The sequence below is a fragment of the Microcebus murinus genome, chromosome 1 (genome assembly GCF_040939455.1).
Source record: "Microcebus murinus isolate Inina chromosome 1, M.murinus_Inina_mat1.0, whole genome shotgun sequence".
NCBI lineage: Eukaryota > Metazoa > Chordata > Mammalia > Primates > Cheirogaleidae > Microcebus > Microcebus murinus.
This window is the reverse complement of record NC_134104.1, coordinates 8,447,885-8,465,803: the sequence shown is the minus strand read 5'-3', so window position 1 is coordinate 8,465,803 and position 17,919 is coordinate 8,447,885. Positions and strand designations below refer to the sequence as shown.

At 35.8% G+C, this 17,919-nt stretch overlaps 1 protein-coding gene across 4 annotated transcripts in view; it reads left to right on the top strand.

Annotated features, from left to right (window-relative positions):
* MORC3 (MORC family CW-type zinc finger 3) overlaps window positions 1–17,226 on the top strand; it is a 48,173-nt gene extending 30,947 nt beyond the window's left edge. For 2 of the 4 annotated variants that reach the window (XM_012782926.3, XM_076000321.1), the window contains 8 exons: window positions 681–785; window positions 2,864–2,986; window positions 3,093–3,167; window positions 4,141–4,183; window positions 5,472–5,638; window positions 9,552–10,443; window positions 13,003–13,160; window positions 15,754–17,226. In XM_012782926.3, coding sequence (XP_012638380.1) covers window positions 681–785; window positions 2,864–2,986; window positions 3,093–3,167; window positions 4,141–4,183; window positions 5,472–5,638; window positions 9,552–10,443; window positions 13,003–13,160; window positions 15,754–15,907 — 1,717 coding nt within the window. In that variant the 3' untranslated portion in view covers window positions 15,908–17,226. Of the gene's footprint in view, window positions 1–680; window positions 786–2,863; window positions 2,987–3,092; window positions 3,168–4,140; window positions 4,184–5,468; window positions 5,639–9,551; window positions 10,444–13,002; window positions 13,161–15,753 lie in introns of all 4 variants that reach the window. The other 2 variants (XM_012782922.2, XM_076000317.1) reach the window with 1 other exon arrangement.
* Window positions 17,227–17,919: the final 693 nt, after the last annotated feature.

Sequence of the window (17,919 nt, the reverse complement as noted above, 5' to 3'; positions counted from 1 at the left end):
AGTTATGTGCAACTTGAAAAATAGTTCACGAGGCTCCCAGGCAAGGAGATGTTTGAGTTACATATGCTTTACAAGGCTCCAGGCTCAAAACTATTAATAGCATGAGTTAAATACAACTCACATGGCAGTTAATGTGTTAAGCCACTACTTGAAACACTTGAGCTCACCACAACAGGAGGTGGCTATGAAATTATTACAGTAGTACAGTATGTACTATAGTTAACTTTATGTAGTTATAATTTAATACTGCATCTTGACATTTGTTTACATTTCTCTTGACTGAATGATGCTATGTATGGTTTGTGTATGTTTTGATAAATTTTAACTTTATTATAGACTTGTATATATTTATTGGTAGTAAATGATAGAAGAGACTAATATCTGCATTTATACATTCATGACACCTTTTACAAATTTTTTTTCAAATTGTTTTAAATCTCAAATTTTTCAGTATGTTTATTTTAAAAAATCTGCTTATAAGTGGACCCTTGTAGTTCAAGCCATGTTGTTCAAGGGTCAGTTATACTTTGGATGTTCTGTATGTTAACATGCTAACTGTACATGTTGGAGTTTTTCGTCCTCACAGTGTTCATCTAATCGTTACTAGATTATTTATATTTCTCTTGTGTTTGAAAAGATTTAATTATTATTGTTTTGAATTTATAATGCACTTTTTTAAGGCTTACAATAGCAGCACTAGGAGAAAAGCTGAATGATTACTGGAATGAAATGAAAGTGAAGAAAAATGCAGAATATCCTCTAAATTTGCCAGTTGAAGATATACAGTAAGTACATTTAAAAAATGTCAACTCAGAAGGCAAGATGTGGTATTGGAAAGTATAGTGATTTTACAGTGTTACATAAATTTATGACTCTAACTTATAGTAAGAAATAAATTCTGCAACATGAATTAGCACACTGCAAAATCTATGAATAAATGTACATGTATACATACACAAAGAATTCATGAAACAGTATGTGTGCTGATAATCATTTATTCATTTTAAAAATGGTGATCATGACCTGTTAAATTGATTTCATGATCCACTAATGGATCCTATTTCATAGTTTGAAAAACACTGATTATAATGTAATCGTTGGGACTGGGTCTAAAGCCAAATTTGAGTTCAGATTCTAGTTCTGCTTAGCCATGTGACATTGAACATGTTACTTGGCCCCTTGTAAGCTTGTATAATGAGAACATTAATAACACGTACTTCCTAGAGTTGTAAGACTTAAATAGTATGATGTCTGACAAGCACTTAGTAACACACCTAGCACATAGGGGCAATGCTATAAATGAGTGAATGAGTAATATCTGTGTGTACTGATGCAAAAATATCCGAGATATATAATGAAAACAAAAAATGCAGCTCATTGTATAAATTTTACATTTTTTTAAAGTATCCATCTACATATGCATACTTTTGTTAAGTGTAGAAAATTTCTTCCAGGATTCAAAAAATTAACAGTTTTAATTTCCTGAAACAAGGGGTTTCTTTTTACTTTATAAACTTCTGGATTGTTACGTTTTATATAAATGTCTAAATGATTTTTTAAAAACTAGATTTTTAAAGTTATTGGCATTAAGGTGAAGGTTTCATATGTAAAATGGTGTACATAAATTCTTTATAGGAATCACAATTTTCAAATGAGAAAAATATAAAAGCATTTTGTAAACTAAATGTACAAATTTTATTCAGAAATATGCTGTAATAAAAGGTAAAAATGTAATTATATAACTAAAATTATTTAAATTATACTAATATAACCTCTATTTTCTGTACTTCAGTGGTTTATTGTGCTAATAAATATACTGTAGATTTGACATTACAGATGCTAACTTAATATAAACTTCAGGGAGGCCGGGCGCGGTGGCTCATGCCTATAATCCTAGCACTCTGGAAAGCCGAGGCGGGCAGATAGCTTGAGGTCAAGAGTTCGAAACCAGCCTGAGCAAGAGCGAGACCCCACTATACATAGAAAGAAATTAATTGGCCAACTAATATGTATAGAAAAAATTATCCGGGCATGGTGGCACATGCCTGTATTCCCAGCTACTTAGGAGGCTGAGGCAGGAGGATCACTTGAGCTCAGGAGTTTGAGGTTGCTGTGAGCTAGGCTAACGCCACAGCACTCACTCTAGCTTGGGCAACAAAGCGAAACTGTCTCAAAAAAAAAAATATATATATATATATATATACACACATATATATATATAAAAACTTCAGGGAAAGACTGAGTTGAAATTCTAAGTTGTCATTACCATAGAGCAAATTTAACAGTTTAGGTCAGGTGTGGTTGCTCATGCCTATAATCCTAGCACTCTGGGAGGCCGAGGCAGGAGGATTGCCCAAGGTTAGAAGTTCAAGACCCCCTCTCTACTGAAAATAGAAAGAAATTACTTGGACAACTAAAAATATATAGAAAAAATCAGCTGGGCATGGTGGTGCATGTCTGTAGTCCCAGCTACTCTGGAGGCTGAGGCAAGAGGATCACTTGAGCCTAGGAGTTTGAATTTGCTGTGAGCTAGGCTGACGCCACAGCACTCTAGCCTGGGCAACAGAGTGAGATTCTGTCTCAAAAAACAAACAGACAAAAAATCAAATTTAACAATTTGCTATTAAATGGACATTTAAATTACTTTGTTTAAATTGGGCTGCAGCCTTTAAACTTTTGAAGGTAACCAGAGTGGTTATTTTTAAAAATTTAAATTGCTGTACAAAAAACCACGTATGTTACAGAATTTTTAGGAAAGGACTTAAATAATAGGGTGTTTTGTGGTAAAAATGATATAGAAACTCTAATGAAGTATTTAGAGTCCATATTTCCATGTTAATATTTTGTTCTTGTTTTGTTACAGGAAACGTCCTGATCAGACATGGGTTCAATGTGATTCCTGTCTAAAGTGGCGAAAATTACCAGATGGGATAGATCAACTTCCAGAAAAATGGTATTGCTCCAATAACCCTGACCCACAGTTCAGGTATCACATAGTTGGTAGTACCCTTTTTGGAAAGGCAGAAAGTACTGTTCAGGATGTATGAATAGGCATTAGTAATGTGTTAATCCCATGTGGTTTTTCTGACTAGAAATTGTGAGGTTCCAGAAGAACCTGAAGATGAGGATTTGGTGCATCCCACTTATGAAAAAACCTACAAAAAGAAGTAAGTGTTATATTAATGTATGGTGAGGGAGTAGTGCCCAAATTATGAACAGTGATGTGTTGGTAACATTAGTTGATGCTTCTCTGGAGGTAAAGCTAGTATAACAAGAAAGATTATGACATGGAGTACAAAATATCAAGTACTTAAAAAAAATTATGCTGTGGATACTTGCTGTTTATTTACCTCTTATTTATTGCTGTCCTAGCTATAAGATACTTTGCATAAGAGTATCTTTTTTGAGTCATACACAGATGAATCATTAGTATATATGCCCCTTTACAAGCTTTTAGAGAAGGTATAACAAAGAAGGAGAGACACATATATTACCAATTATAAACTGGTGAGTGCTGGAGAAGCTATGATCCAGTACCATAAGGGAGCTCATAAGGAGAGATTTTTTTCAGGCTGGAGAGGGGTGGGCAGAATTGGATCAGGAAACTTTATGAAAGATGTCATTTTTGTAATAGGCCTTTGTGGGCCTATTACAAAAGACAGGAGTGTGTGGGAAACAGATCATTTGTTTAGTTTAACTAGAGTAAATATGTGAATGAGAAAAATGGAAATGGGATAGATAACTTGGGTAATAATAGCCAGGGTGACTTTAGGCTAATGTACTGTATACAGAAGACCAAGTTCATTAAGAATCTTTCAGATGGCTTTGATGTGTAGTGTACTAAATCTAGTCACAGTATTGGAGGTAAGAAACCAGTTAGAATCCTATGTGATATTCCATTCAGTGGTCTGTGATTCATGCCTGTGGGGATGAAAAAATTCAGGCAGACATTAGGGTGCTACTGAGATAAAAGGTACAAAATAGTCCCCTGAGAACTTACTACTGATTATAATGAAATTGAAGCACAGTTCAGTGTATAGTTCATAGTAAACTCAATAGTGAAATGGCAGGTATATCATTGGGAAATGGAATTGAGACACAGTGAAGTAAATATGTTAATTTTTCACCTTTATTTTAAAGCAACAAGGAAAAATACAGGATCAGACCAGAAGCAATCACTCGGGTAATTAAGCCTTTCATTTTATAGCTGTATCTTATATTGGGTAGTGCTTAGTTTAAAAAATACTGAATATTGGTGTTAAGGGCTTATATAACATATTGAAGGGATCTGGTTTATTCAGTTCCTTGTCCTCCTTTCTAGCTTTAACTTACTAACACAACAACGTCATTCAAACTGCTCATTTTTATTGTTAGGTATCTTCTGAGAAAAGAAAAACCCTCTATCGAAAATCTTATTGTTAGGTAGGCAGGTAAGGAAAAAGTCACAGGAACACCCAGGAAGCCATATGTTAATGCTAACCTCAACAAAAACAACAATGTTTTTCTTCTTCTTTGTTGACTACTCTATCAGGCCTTTCCATTTCTTAATGCTTAGTAGTATTAAAGAGCCTTGGCTGAGTGTACATGTTCCTTGACTTATGATGGGGTTACAACCCCATAAACCCATCATAATTTGAAAATGCTGTCAAGTTGAAGATGAGTTTAAAACACCTACCAAACATCGTAGCTTGGCCCAGCCTACCTTCAGTATGCCCAGAACACTTACATTAGTCTTATATTAGTTGGGCAAAATAATCTAAAATAGTCTGTTTTATGATAAAGTGTTGAATATTCACGTAATTTATTGAATGCTGTACTGAAAGTGAAAAACAAAATGGTTTTATGGATACTGAAAGTATGGTTTCTACTGAACGGGTATCGCTTTCTCACCATTATAAAGTTGAACAATCGTACCTTGTGGACTGTGCATTGAGTAGATAGTTGTGTACTTCTTATGTGGATGTTTTGTTCTGCTATAGATGTATGTGTATGTTTACTTACAATTTCATTGAAGTGTTTTCTACAATAGTGCTGATGGTTTGAGGGTGAGACTAGCACTAGAGGAAAAGAATAGTAGGCTTTGGTTTTTAAGGGCAGTATCTCTGGTTATATACAACTTCCTTGTCTTAGAAAAATAAGTTTTTATTATATCGTGATAAGTCTTATAGGGATCACAGCATAGTGTAAATCTTTTGGGTTTTTTAGGCCACACAGTCTCTGTTGCATATTCTTTGCTTTGTTGTTTTGTTTAGTTCACAGCCTTTAAAAATGTAAAATCATTCTTAGCCCACTTGCAGGCTGGATTTGGCACATTGGTCTATTTGTCAATCCATGGGGGTAGTTAAAGGAATTAACATGTTTAGGATGGTTCTCAGTGTCTTCTGGGATAAGGGGGAGAGGGAAGATTATATCTCGTGTTTGGGTATGTCGCATTAAAATAATTCCTTTAAGTTTTTTTTCCCCTCTAGCAGATTAATCCTGAACAGTTGTTTCGGACAACCCCTGTTTCAAGTCAGAGCTTTTCTCCTGCGAGGGAAAGTGTTTCAAGAGGACATCTTTCAGAAACAGCAAATTCTTACGCAACAAGACTTATAAATAATCATCGAGTTTCATCCCAGTCTGAACCTGAGAACAGCAGGTCAGTAGCTAAGATATGTTTTTCCATTTGGGCAATATTAAATAAACAGAGCTTTTACTTGACACTTGTATGGCAGTAATGCAGTTCTAGGGATTTGTAGGTCATGCGAATATAAAAAGTCTTAAGGACAATTTACTTTGCTTTTAGGGTCTAAATTTATTCCTACCCCACTTCTGCCACCTATTTAAATAAGCTAAAAAATTAATTGTATTCATGTGGAGTTTGACCAGATTTCACCTCTTTGAGCTTCTATATAGTATGAAAATTCCTTTTAAAAAGATGATTAGTGTCTAAGTAAAGAAAAAGTTGGCTCATGCCTATAGTCCTAGCTACTCGGGAGGCTGAGGCAGGAGGATCGCTTGAGCCCAGGAATTTTAGGCACTCTAGCTGGGCAACAGAGTAAGACTCCGTCTCAAAAAAAGAAAAAAAGTTGAAGCAATTAACAGTACAACACTGTAATGTCAGTTGTGACCCAAAAGTTCTTAGTATAGCCCGTGGCACACTGTATGCACTTACTATATTTGGTTTGAAGAAGAAAGGGAGAAGGAATGGTATAAGTGATACATGAATGAATAGTTATCCATCTTAAATGATCAGGGAAGGCTTTGTGATGTACAGTACTCAGGTCAGTGCCTGAAGTTCTCAAAATAGTACAGTCCTCTGCATAGGTGGCCGATTCCAAGATAATAGAATGAACAAAGGTGAAGAAGAAGAATGAGCATGATGTCTAAGAACTAGTAGACCAGACCAACCACATCTGATGTTATTGAAAGAGGAACATTGAAACAAGGTTCTCTGAGATAGTGGGGTCAGATTTTCATAGAGGTTTTGTAATCTTCATGAAATTCTCAAAGGAATTTTTGACCTCAAAGACCATTGTAAATATCAAGGACCATTGTAAATAACTGCCTTTATGCATATATAAATGAAGGAAGACATAATCTAAAATAGTTTGGTCTTTGTAGCCTATGTATTGGTGACTCATTTTGGAGCTGGATTGATTCTTTTTTTTTTTTTTTTTTTTTTTGAGACAGAGTCTCGCTTTGTTGCCCAGGCTAGAGTGAGTGCCCTGGCGTCAGCCTAGCTCACAGCAACCTCAAACTCCTGGGCTCAAGCGATTCTACTGCCTCAGCCTCCCGAGTAGCTGGGACTACAGGCATGTGCCACCATGCCTGGCTAATTTTTTCTCTATATTAGTTGGCCAATTAATTTCTTTCTATTTTTTAGTAGAGACAGGGTCATGCTCTTGCTCAGGCTGGTTTTGAACTCCTGACCTCAAGCAATCCGCCTACCTTGGCCTCCCAGAGAGCTAGGATTACAGTCGTGTGGATTGATTCTTAATTAAGAACTTGTGTGATTTTTTTTTTTTTTTAAAATTGGTCTCCATAATCTTGGATTTTCTTTTTAAAGATGGTCTGTAGTCTACAGACAAGAGACAAAATATTTTAAAATTTGGCTTCCATCAAAATGGAAGAAGAGAATAAAGAGGGAAATTTTTTCTTAAACAATTTGTAAAGCCTGTATTTATTCTTAAATTTATAAAGCCAAAGTTTGTGGAAAGATGGTACCTAAACTCAGCCTTAGGAAAGACAAATAGGAATTAGCGTCATAAGAAAAATAATAGGCGAATTAAACGGGGCAGAGTAAATGAGGTAATTGATAAAGCGGACCAGAGAAAGCTGAAACCTAAGCCCACTGGAGGAGGGTGGAAATATGACAAGAAGCAAACTGATTTACTCCACAGATCCCTAGAAAGTCTCAGAACTTGGAAGCATTGGGTATTACAGATAGATAGAGGTGATAACAAGAGACTTGCTTAATAGTTTAAGGAAAAGTTGTTCTGTAGACCTGTGGTCCATGGCCCCCAGGAACCAGGCCACACAGCAGGAGGGCAGCAAGCAGAGCCCCACCTGCACCCACAGCCACTCCCCGTCACCCGAGCCCTGCCCTCCGTCAGATCCGTGGTGACAGCAGACCCTCATAGGACCGTGAACCCCTCTGCAAACCGCACGTGAGGGTTCCCAGTTTTATGCGTTCCCTGTGAGAAATCAATGCCTGATGATCTGAGGTGGAGATGAGGCAGTGATGCCCCCCACCTTGGAAAAATTGTCTTTTATAAAAGCAGTCCCTGGTGTCAAAAAGGTTGGGGACTGCTGCTTAGACCTCCTGCCACTTCCTCTATCAGAGATAGGAAATTTTCTTTCTGAAGTAGTTTTTATTGCTGAAGATGTAGGTGAGCCATTTATTTTGGAAAATGGGAGTAGGGAAAATTTGAAGACTGAGTGGTAAAAATCTAACTTCTGTCCCTTCTCTCCCTGGGCTCTCCCTCCCACCCCCACAAAAAGCCCTGGATGATGCAGTTTGGGCACCCTTTCACTCACAGGCTCAGCCCTCACTGCTGCTAGTCAGTTTCACTCTTAAACAGCTGGGGATCACCAGATGTGTGATCTCCAACATGGGACAACAAACTGAAACAAAGGGAGTAGGAGAAAATAAAGGGAATGTATTGAGGGGAAGTAGGGTAGATGTTGAACAAATCTCTTAGAACAAAAAGATAAATAGTTGGAAGATAAAGACAAAGTATCAGTGCAAGAGGGCCAACATTTGAATACGAGAGTTTTTTTTTTCAGAGAGAGTTTTTCTAAGAGAGAGGTTTTTTTTTCAGAGAGGAAAAACAGATTAGCAGCAAAAGATCAGGAATTAGAATGGCAGGAACACTGAATGGTAAATGAAAATGGAGTGATGCTTTTACATTTTTGAGAAAATAATTTTCAACTTGGAAGTCTATCTGAAAGTCAAGCCAGCAATAAACTTGAGAGGAGAATAAGAATGTTTCTTGTATTTGTTATGTCTCATGTACCTTTTCTCAAGATGCTATTGGAGGTTGTGCTCCCTCAATATGAGAGAGTAATCACAAACACTCTGGGAGGCTGAGGCGGGTGGATTGCTCGAGGCCAAGAGTTCGAAACCAGCCTGAGCAAGAGCGACACCCCGTCTCTACTATAAATAGAAAGAAATTAATTGGCCAGTTAATATATATAGAAAAAATTAGCCGGGCATGGTGGCGCATGCCTGTAGTCCCAGCTACTCGGGAGGTTGAGGCAGGAGGATTGCTTGAGCCCAGGAGTTTGAGGTTACTGTGAGCTAGGCTGATGCCATGGCATTCACTCTAGCCTGGGCAACAAAGCGAGACTCTGTCTCAAAAAAAAAAAAGAAAGAGGATTGAGATCTTGGAGGTATAACACAATGCCCAAATAGCAAACCAGTACAAATATTCCTCTAAGTGTGGACAAAAGTAATCCATTGGTGATAGATAAATTTATAGAAAACTATGCAAATGAAGAAAATTAGCCAATTTTTAATTTAGGGAAAATTGTTTTATATAAAAATGAAGCAATTTTAATTTAGGGAAAATTGTTTTATATAAAAAAAGCAATTTCTAATTTAGGGAAAATTGTTTTATATAAAAAGGATAGGGAGTACTGGTTTGCTTTATGGCTTATCTTTGATCACTGAATATGATATGGGCATAAAGATGGCAATGCCAGTCCCTAAGCTTGAGAATACAAGAATGGTTCTAGGTAGGTATTGTTCTTCTTTGGATATGTATACATTGAAATGCCTGGAGGACATCGAATGAAGGGATGTTTATCAGTTTACAGATCTGGTACTTCAAAGAGATCTCCATAGTCAATTGATTCTTCATCTGTAAAAGGAGAAAATCTCTATTTCATTAAATCAGTGGTCAGTACTGTACAATGTGTCATTTAAAAAACTGAGCTTGGGCATTTCTTAGAATTTCAAAATAGTTATAAAACTGTTACAATACCTTATTCATTAGAATGATTACTTACAGGTCTTCTATTTTGTTCATATTCATATTTTATAATCTTACATATAAAATTTTTTCCAGCCTCAAACGGAGACTTTCTACTCGTTCCTCAATCTTGAATGTAAAGAATCGGAGATTGAGTAATCAAGCATTTGAAAATTCGGTTTATAAAAATGAGGATGATGATGAAGATGTCATCATCTTAGAAGAAAACAGTACTCCCAAACCTGCAGTAGATCAAGATGTTGAAATGAAATTGGAACAGAGTCATATTGAGCAAAGTAATGTTCAGGTAGAGTTTGTGAGTGATAATGAACTTTGTGGCCAGACTAGTTCAACAAGCACCTCGTCATACAAGTGTGATCAGGGAAATACTGCAGCTACCCAGACTGAAGTACCAAATTTAGTTGTTAAAAAGGAAGAAACTATAGAAGATGAGATAGATAGAAGAAATGATACAGCAACACTGCCCTCCTGTGTAGAAGCTGAAGCAAAGGTACCTGAAACCCAAGAAACTTTTGATAAATCTTCAGATGATGCTGGCTTCCAATTACAAGAACTGAGAAATGAGTTACTTCTAGTCACCCAAGAAAAAGAAAATTATAAAAGACAGTGTCATATGTTTACTGACCAAATCAATGTGTTACAACAGAGGATACTAGAAATGAATGACAAATATGTGAAGAAGGAAACTTGCCATCAATCTACTGAGACTGACGCTGTATTTTTACTTGAAAGTATTAATGGCAAATCTGAAAGTCCAGACCATATGATGTATCAGTATCAGCAAGCTTTGGAAGAAATAGAAAGGCTGAAAAAACAATGTAGTGATTTGCAAAATGTAAAGGCTGAGTGTGGTCAGTGTTCCAATAGTGAGAGTAAAAGTGAAATGGATGAAATGGCTGTGCAGCTTGACGATGTATTTAGGCAACTGGACAAATGCACTGTTGAGAGGGACCAGTATAAAAGCGAGGTGAGTTATATCATCCTAACATATAGTCAGTGGGAATCCAGGGTCATTTAAACCTTAAAGAACTGCCAAATGCTAGATTAGAATACTTTCACTTAATAATAATTCTGTGTATTGTCTGTTACTCCACTAGTCTTAACTGAGGAGTTGGCCTCCGGGGGACATATGGAAATGTATAAGGACAGTTTGGGTTCTTTCAGTGTCTTGAGGAAAATGTGCATTGCTGGAAAATAATGAGTGGTGGTCAGGTATGGTAAATGGCCCATAGCACACAGAACATTGCTATACAATGGAGAATTATTCTGCTTAGAATAACAAGACCCCATTAAGACAGTTACTCAATATAGTAGGAACTTTACATTCATTATTATTATTATTATTATTATTATTATTATTATTATTATTTTAGAGACAAGGTCAGGCTGGTCTTGAACTCAGCTTCCCAAAGGTCTGGGAACAGGCATGAGCCACTGTGCCCAGCCTGTGTTCATAATTAATATGCCTTACAGGCCAGGCACCGTGGCTCACACCTGTAATCCTAGCACTCTGGGAGGCCAAGGCGGGCGGATTGCTCGAGGTCAGGAGTTTGAAACCAGCCTGAGCAAGGACGAGACCCCGTCTGTACTATAAATAGAAAGAAATTAATTGGCGAACTAATATATATAGAAAAAATTATCTGGGCATGGTGGCATATGCCTGTAGTCCCAGCTACTCATGTGTCTGAGGCAGCAGGATTGCCTGAGCCCAGGAGTTTGAGGTTGCTATGAGCTAGGCTGATGCCACTCACTCTAGCCTGGGCAACAAAGTGAGGCCTTGTCTCAAAAAAAAAAAAAATATATATATATATATATATATATGTGTGTGTGTGTGTGTGTGTGTGTGTGTATATGCCTTACAATAACCATTCGAGGTAGATGGTGATGGTGGTATCCTCATTTTTTTTTTTTTTTTTTTTTTTTTTTTTTTGAGACAGAGTCTTACTCTGTCGCCCTGGATAGAGTGTGGTGGTGTCAGCCTGCCTCACAGCAACCTCAAACGTCTGGGCTCAAGTGATCCTCATGCCTCAGCTTCCCAAGTAGCTGAAACTACAGGCGTGTGCCACCACATCCAGCTAATTTTTGTTTTTCTATTTTTAGTTGCCTGGCTAATTTCTTTCTGTTTTTGGTAGAGATGGGGTCTCACTCTTGCTGAGGCTGGTCTTAAACTCCTGAGCTCAAGCATTCCTCTCCCACTTCGGCCTCTCAGAGTGTTAAGATTATAGGCATGAGCCACCACCCTGGCGTATCTTGATTTTAATCATGCACTCTGTTTTAGGATTAGGTTTGTATGTAAGTGACATAATACCCCAGATAAAGTGGTAGCTTCCATGGTCATCAGAGATGTAGGCACCTTCTGCATTATTGCTTTGCTTCTCAACATTCAGTTGTGGTCTGAGATGGCTCTTCAGGTCCAGCCATCATATCTACAGTCCAGGCAGCAGGAAAGAGAAGGGGGTGTGGTTCCTGGAAGTTTCTTATATTCCATCTGCCACAACTTAGTTGCCTGGCTAATGGTTGCCTGGGAAATGTAGTCTTCAGTTCTTTTATTGGTGAAGAAGGAGAAAAACAATAAATGATAGGAGATAAGTAACAGTCTCTTCATATGCCCCCACTTCAAATTCAGGTAGCTCCTTTTTTTATCTGTTTTATATATTTTGTGTGTGTGGCCTTTGAAAGAGTTTCCTGCTAAAAAGAGTTTGGAAACCACAGTGTGGTATTGTACTCTCTTTCTGGAAATAATTGTGATGTAACTGCTTATTCAAACACACATCTTGATGTGTTCACTCAGGAGCTAGTTCATAAAATACAGAGGCTCCTTGACTTATTGTGGGATTACCTCCCAGTAAACCACTGTAAGCGAAAAATATTAAGTCGAAAATGCATTTTATACACATAACCTACCTGATATCATAGCTTAGCTTAGCCTACCTTCAGTGTGCTTGGAACACTTGGATTAGCCTACAGTTGGCAAAATCATCTAATACAAAATCTATTTTATCATAATGTTGAATATCTCATGTAATTTATTGAATACTGTAATAAAAGTAAAAAACAGAATGGTCGTATGGGTACTCAAAGTATGGTTTCTACTGGATGGATATTGCTTCTGCACCATCGTAAAGTTGAATCCTAAGTCGGGGACTATATATAAAAATTAGTATAAAGTCACTGTTGTAACTTAATAACTTATAGCTGTTGAGTGTAAGAAATGAAAGCCACTGTTACGTTAATTAACATAAAGGCATTAGTATCTTGGTTTTTTAGTTTCTAGGTACCACTTGTTTTTAGTGAAGTGGTAATTAATATTTTGTATTCTCTCAGTGTAAAAAGATACAGAAGTAAAACTATAAACAAATGAAGTTTTGTTTGTAGAAAATTATTGGCTTTTATGTGTGTTTTAATGTGCTTCGATAGTTGGTAATTTTATCAAGCAGGTTCTCTACATTTCTTAGCTTAAATTTGCACTTTGACATTAGTATTTTTAAATTTTACAGTTATAAAATTCATTTATATTTTTTGTCAGGTTGAATTATTGGAAGTGGAAAAATCACAGATCCGTTCACAGTGTGAAGAACTCAAAACACAAATTGAGCAATTAAAATCTACAAGTCAGCAGATAGCAACAGATGTTTCAACTTCAAGTAACATTGAGGAGTCTGTAAATTACATGGATGGGGAAAGGTAATATTATGTGTGGGTGCAGTTATGGTTAGCATACTGCTTGGTATGCTGTGGTTAGCATTATCTGCTAACACATATCACAGAGATAATTTTCTGTCAAAAGAAGTTATTGATTGTCCGTCCACTGTGACCTTAACATTATGAACGAGATACAAAAGAAGTAACACTTCATCATCCTTTCCTTCAGGTTGCTGACTGTTTAGGTTCTTAATTAAGTGGAATGGAAATTTAGAAGAAAACAAGCATTTGATTCTTCAGAGTGGTTTGCAAAAGTTTTTGGGGGAAAAGGTGAAAATTGAGCTTGGTCTTGAAGAATGGGTGAATTTGGCCATGAGTAGAAGATGGGGGACTGTTACTGAAACTTACTCTTTCAGCCTGATTTTTTTTTTAATTTAGTTTCATACTTGGCATCATTTCTTTATAGGTTGCTGTCCTTATTTCACTATTTGTCCTCCCTAATCTTAACTTTTAGGAAATCACAAAATTATTAAAAATTGCCACAGTGTAGGTAATATTAGAAAGAAATTCTATTAAAACAAGTAGTAAATTAATGATTATCCTATATCAGTAAGATATAAAATGTGCCTGGGGTTCTGTTTAGATTCGTTTTTAATAGTGGAGTAGGCAGAAGTTCAGGGCATCACAGTGTGAGTGGTGTGAATGGTTTACCATTCAAAAATAGTCATTAAAGGCTAAAATTGTGCAGCTCTACCTGCTGATATATGACTTGAGACCTAACAGGTCTAATTGTTGTTTAGAAATACCTCCTGCCACCCTCACTTGACATTACTCATATTACTTTGTCTTTTTGCTTAACTTTTTCAAGGATTTCGTTAAATCTGTTCATGGAATTAGAAGAGCAGTGTGTATAAGCATGGAGGCCAAGGGGTAAAAAAAAGAGAGGCTTGATCAATGTTTCTGAAAATGAGGACCACAAGCATCTATGGTGCTTATAGAAATGGGCCTTACTGTAATTTATTGAATTAGAAACTGTTTAAAACAAGTTCCCAGACGATTCTCTTACACACTAAACTCTGAGTAACTGATAGTCTTTTAGTCCTATATTTTCCAATATGGTAGCCAGTAGCCACATGAGGCTGTTGACACTTAAATGTGGCTAGTTTGAATTAGGGTATGCTTTAGGTATAAAGCACACACTGGCTTTTGAAGGCCTAGTATGAAAGATGTAAAATACTTTATTAATAAAGTTTATTGTGAGTACATGATGAAATGATAATACTTTGGCTACATTAGGCTAAATAAAATATAGTACTAAAATTTACTTTTTCCTTTTGCTTTTTAATTGGCTGTTAGAACATTTAAAATTGAATATGGAGCTGGCATTATTTCTCTTGGATGGTGCTGATCTAAACATTAAAAATAGGAATCCATGACACGTCCATTAGACAGCAGGAAGCAGCCAAGGACAGTCAGAGACTTAAGGGAAAGGATGGGTAAGAGGGTTATGCTAGTCATTTGTCTGCTTTTCATGTAGGGAAAAGGTTTTGATTATTACAAAGAGGATATTCTTGATAGGACATAGAATGGCTAGTAACTTCTGGAAAGCAAAGCAGAAAGGAATTTGAATCATAGGCCCTTGATTGAATATGAGTGGAAAGCTTGAATAATAAATGGCAGGGGGAGTGATGTAATGTTTTCTCAAAGGCCCAATGGAATTAATCTTACCATGAAAGCTCACAAAACTAACATGCTCACAATCACATTTTTCTGCATTGTCAACCAAAGATAAGCATCATGATGCCTTCAGAGATATCTACCCTAGAAAAATCAGTATCTGAATTAAATATGGACTTACAGTATTGTGGGGGGTAAGGAAGAAGAACAACTGTAACACTCATTCCATGTGTCTAACACAATCTTAAAGGCAAAGGCTGCCATATAGTTCAGGTATTTATTGCTTAAGTGCTTTTTGGCATTTTTTTTAGAGTATAGAATGTTGACATTCATAAACTTGGAATGAATGTTAATGATCATCTTAGTCTAGGGTTTCCCAATGTTTTCAACAAAACAGTGTTCTTTGTAAATACAAGGTAAAATGGATTGTCAGGAACTTGAGCATGTAATAGGTTCAGAGAAGTCCTTCAATATAAAAAAAGCTTATCTACCATTATTCAACCCAATGTTTTGTAAGCTTATTTGACTACAGAACTATTTTTCCTCTTATACAATTATGGATGTCTTACAGAACTGTGGTCCCGAACCCTGGGGTTGCAGAGCTCTGCCGTCCACACTGCCACCTGCACACACAAACCTGCCCCCCTCTCCCCCCAGTGGAAAAATTGTCTTCCATGAAACTTAGGAATGGGGTGGCAGCTGGCATCACTGCTGCTATGGCACACTGCCCCCCAAAATGGAAAAATTGTCTTCCATGAAACCAGTCCCCTGGTGCCAAAAAGGTTGGGGTCCACGTGTTGCTCTAGGGGAAGTTTTGCTTTTCTTTTTGTGTAATTGTTTTTCATTCTAAAGAGATTTGAGTTTAATATTTCACTTTTAATTTTTAAGTTTTACATGAATATTTACTTATATTATAATGCTCATCTAATCTAATATAATTTAATATTTGTATTTGCAGCATCAAACTTCGATCTCTTCGAGTTAATGTAGGACAACTGCTGGCTATGATTGTGCCTGATCTTGATCTTCAGCAAGTGAATTATGATGTTGATGTAGTTGATGAGATTTTAGGGCAAGTTGTCGAACAAATGACTGAAATCAGTAGTACTTAAGGTATATTTCATGTAAGATAATAAAATATTTGCTCAGTTCTTTTGATCGTGCAGCTTTCAAATGGTAAATAAACAATTTTGTTTTGTAAATATGATAGGTAACAGACTGAAGAACCATAATCTTTCCTGTAATCTATGCATTCAATTGTGGACACAAACACTGTGGACACATTATCATACCTTTTGAAATACCTGTAAATTGTTGGTATTGAGCAGCTGCCGCTAACTCATAATTCTGTTTTGAATGTAAATATTTGTAATTAAGTCTGCACATATTTTTTTATTCACCAAGAGCTTTTCAGGTTGCCCCTAAGCTTTGTGCAATTTTTTCTGGTACCCCAAAGTGTATTTTTCTCTGACTTGAGAGGGCTGTGCCATAATACAGGTGGAGATGTTACCCTTGATTTTCTTATAAAGGAGTTTAAATAGGATTTTTAAGTAATGAATAATACTCCTGATAAGACTCTTTGGTTGTAAGTGAATTGAGCATTAATTTTCTTTTCTATAAATTCTTATCTCTTGAAGTATTTTATTCATGAAAATAAGGTAAGCAAAAGCCGACTCCATTTTGCCAGGATTTTCTTGTGCTGAGATTGCCAATCATGATTAAACAAGTGTTTTTATAGAACAAAGAAATGGTCTTTAATATAAAAATTATTGAAAATATTAAATGACCATCAAGTTTACTTTGAAGCCCATTTTTGGCTGTTTAGTCAGCATGAAGTGGGTGCAATAATTATTTAATATTTCTTTTTGTGAAATTTCCTGTACAGGCTTTTGTAGGATTACTACAGGTTAATGTGAGGTGAGGAAGACAGTCTTTCTCGAACAATACTGCATTACCTTTTATTATATTACAGACCTAAGTGTTTTATATTCTGGACTTAAGGAACAAACTTCCCTAGGAATATAGTATTATATGCCATAAAATATTATACTTTATTGGTATCATGTTTTGTGCAATTTTAAAGATGGCTTTCTATTAAGTATAACTGTGTATATAATTAAGAGTCATATTTTCCACAACTAAAATGCACATTATTTTTTCCAAAGTTTTATCATTGCTATTTATTTTTACTTTTGTTTCTGAACATTCAGTACATGTTCATTTTGTATGTATAATTAATCACATGTCTGTCTTATATTAAATTTTTATTGTACAATAACTTCTGGAAAGAGCAAATAAATGAAGATTGTTTTTATTTGCTTGATAAAGTAATTGAAAGTGTATTTTTGGTATGAAGCTGGTTTTCTGTCACCATTGTAATTACCCAAATTTTAAAATATCTTTTAATAAAATAAAAATATATGATGGCTAACTCTTCAGATATTACTTTTAAAGAATTCAATATTAATCTCAAATTCTTTTAAAACTAAAAAAGTATCCATTATACCCTCTATTTGAGCTCATTTTACTATGTTAATTACAAGTTATGTTTCGAAGACTAAGACTCTAAGGCCAAGCTCATCTTTCTCAAGAGGAAGTATGTGTGTGTTCTGTACTCAAGAAGATACTTCTTTGCATAAATCATTTAATCTAGAGAAACTTTTCCTAAATAATAGCAGCTGTGTAAGGTATGTTTGTTCATATTTAAGTTTATATAATGGTTCTTTTTGGAATTTGCTATTTTTCCCATCCTTTTAGTCAGCTTCTATATTTCTTGCAAAAATGTATTTTTTATGGTTGTTATCTGGCTTGATGGAAATTTTAATCATAGGAGTAGTTAAGAGAAACTTGCTTGCTGAATTGATTCTTTGCAAGTACTTACAAAATTTTTACCTTTTAAAAAATACTGAAATATTCACGAAATATGAGACTTTGAAAAAGTGGCTAACAATTTCAGACATAACAACTTTTAACAGGACAACAACATGGGCTTTCATGGTATATAAACCTATTTTTTTTGTTAAATTTGTAAAACGCTAGTGTGGGAGTGGTATGGGCAGTATTGCTTAAACTAACATTTACTACTTTAAAGTAAAAAACACATGAGGAAGCATACTAAAACAGT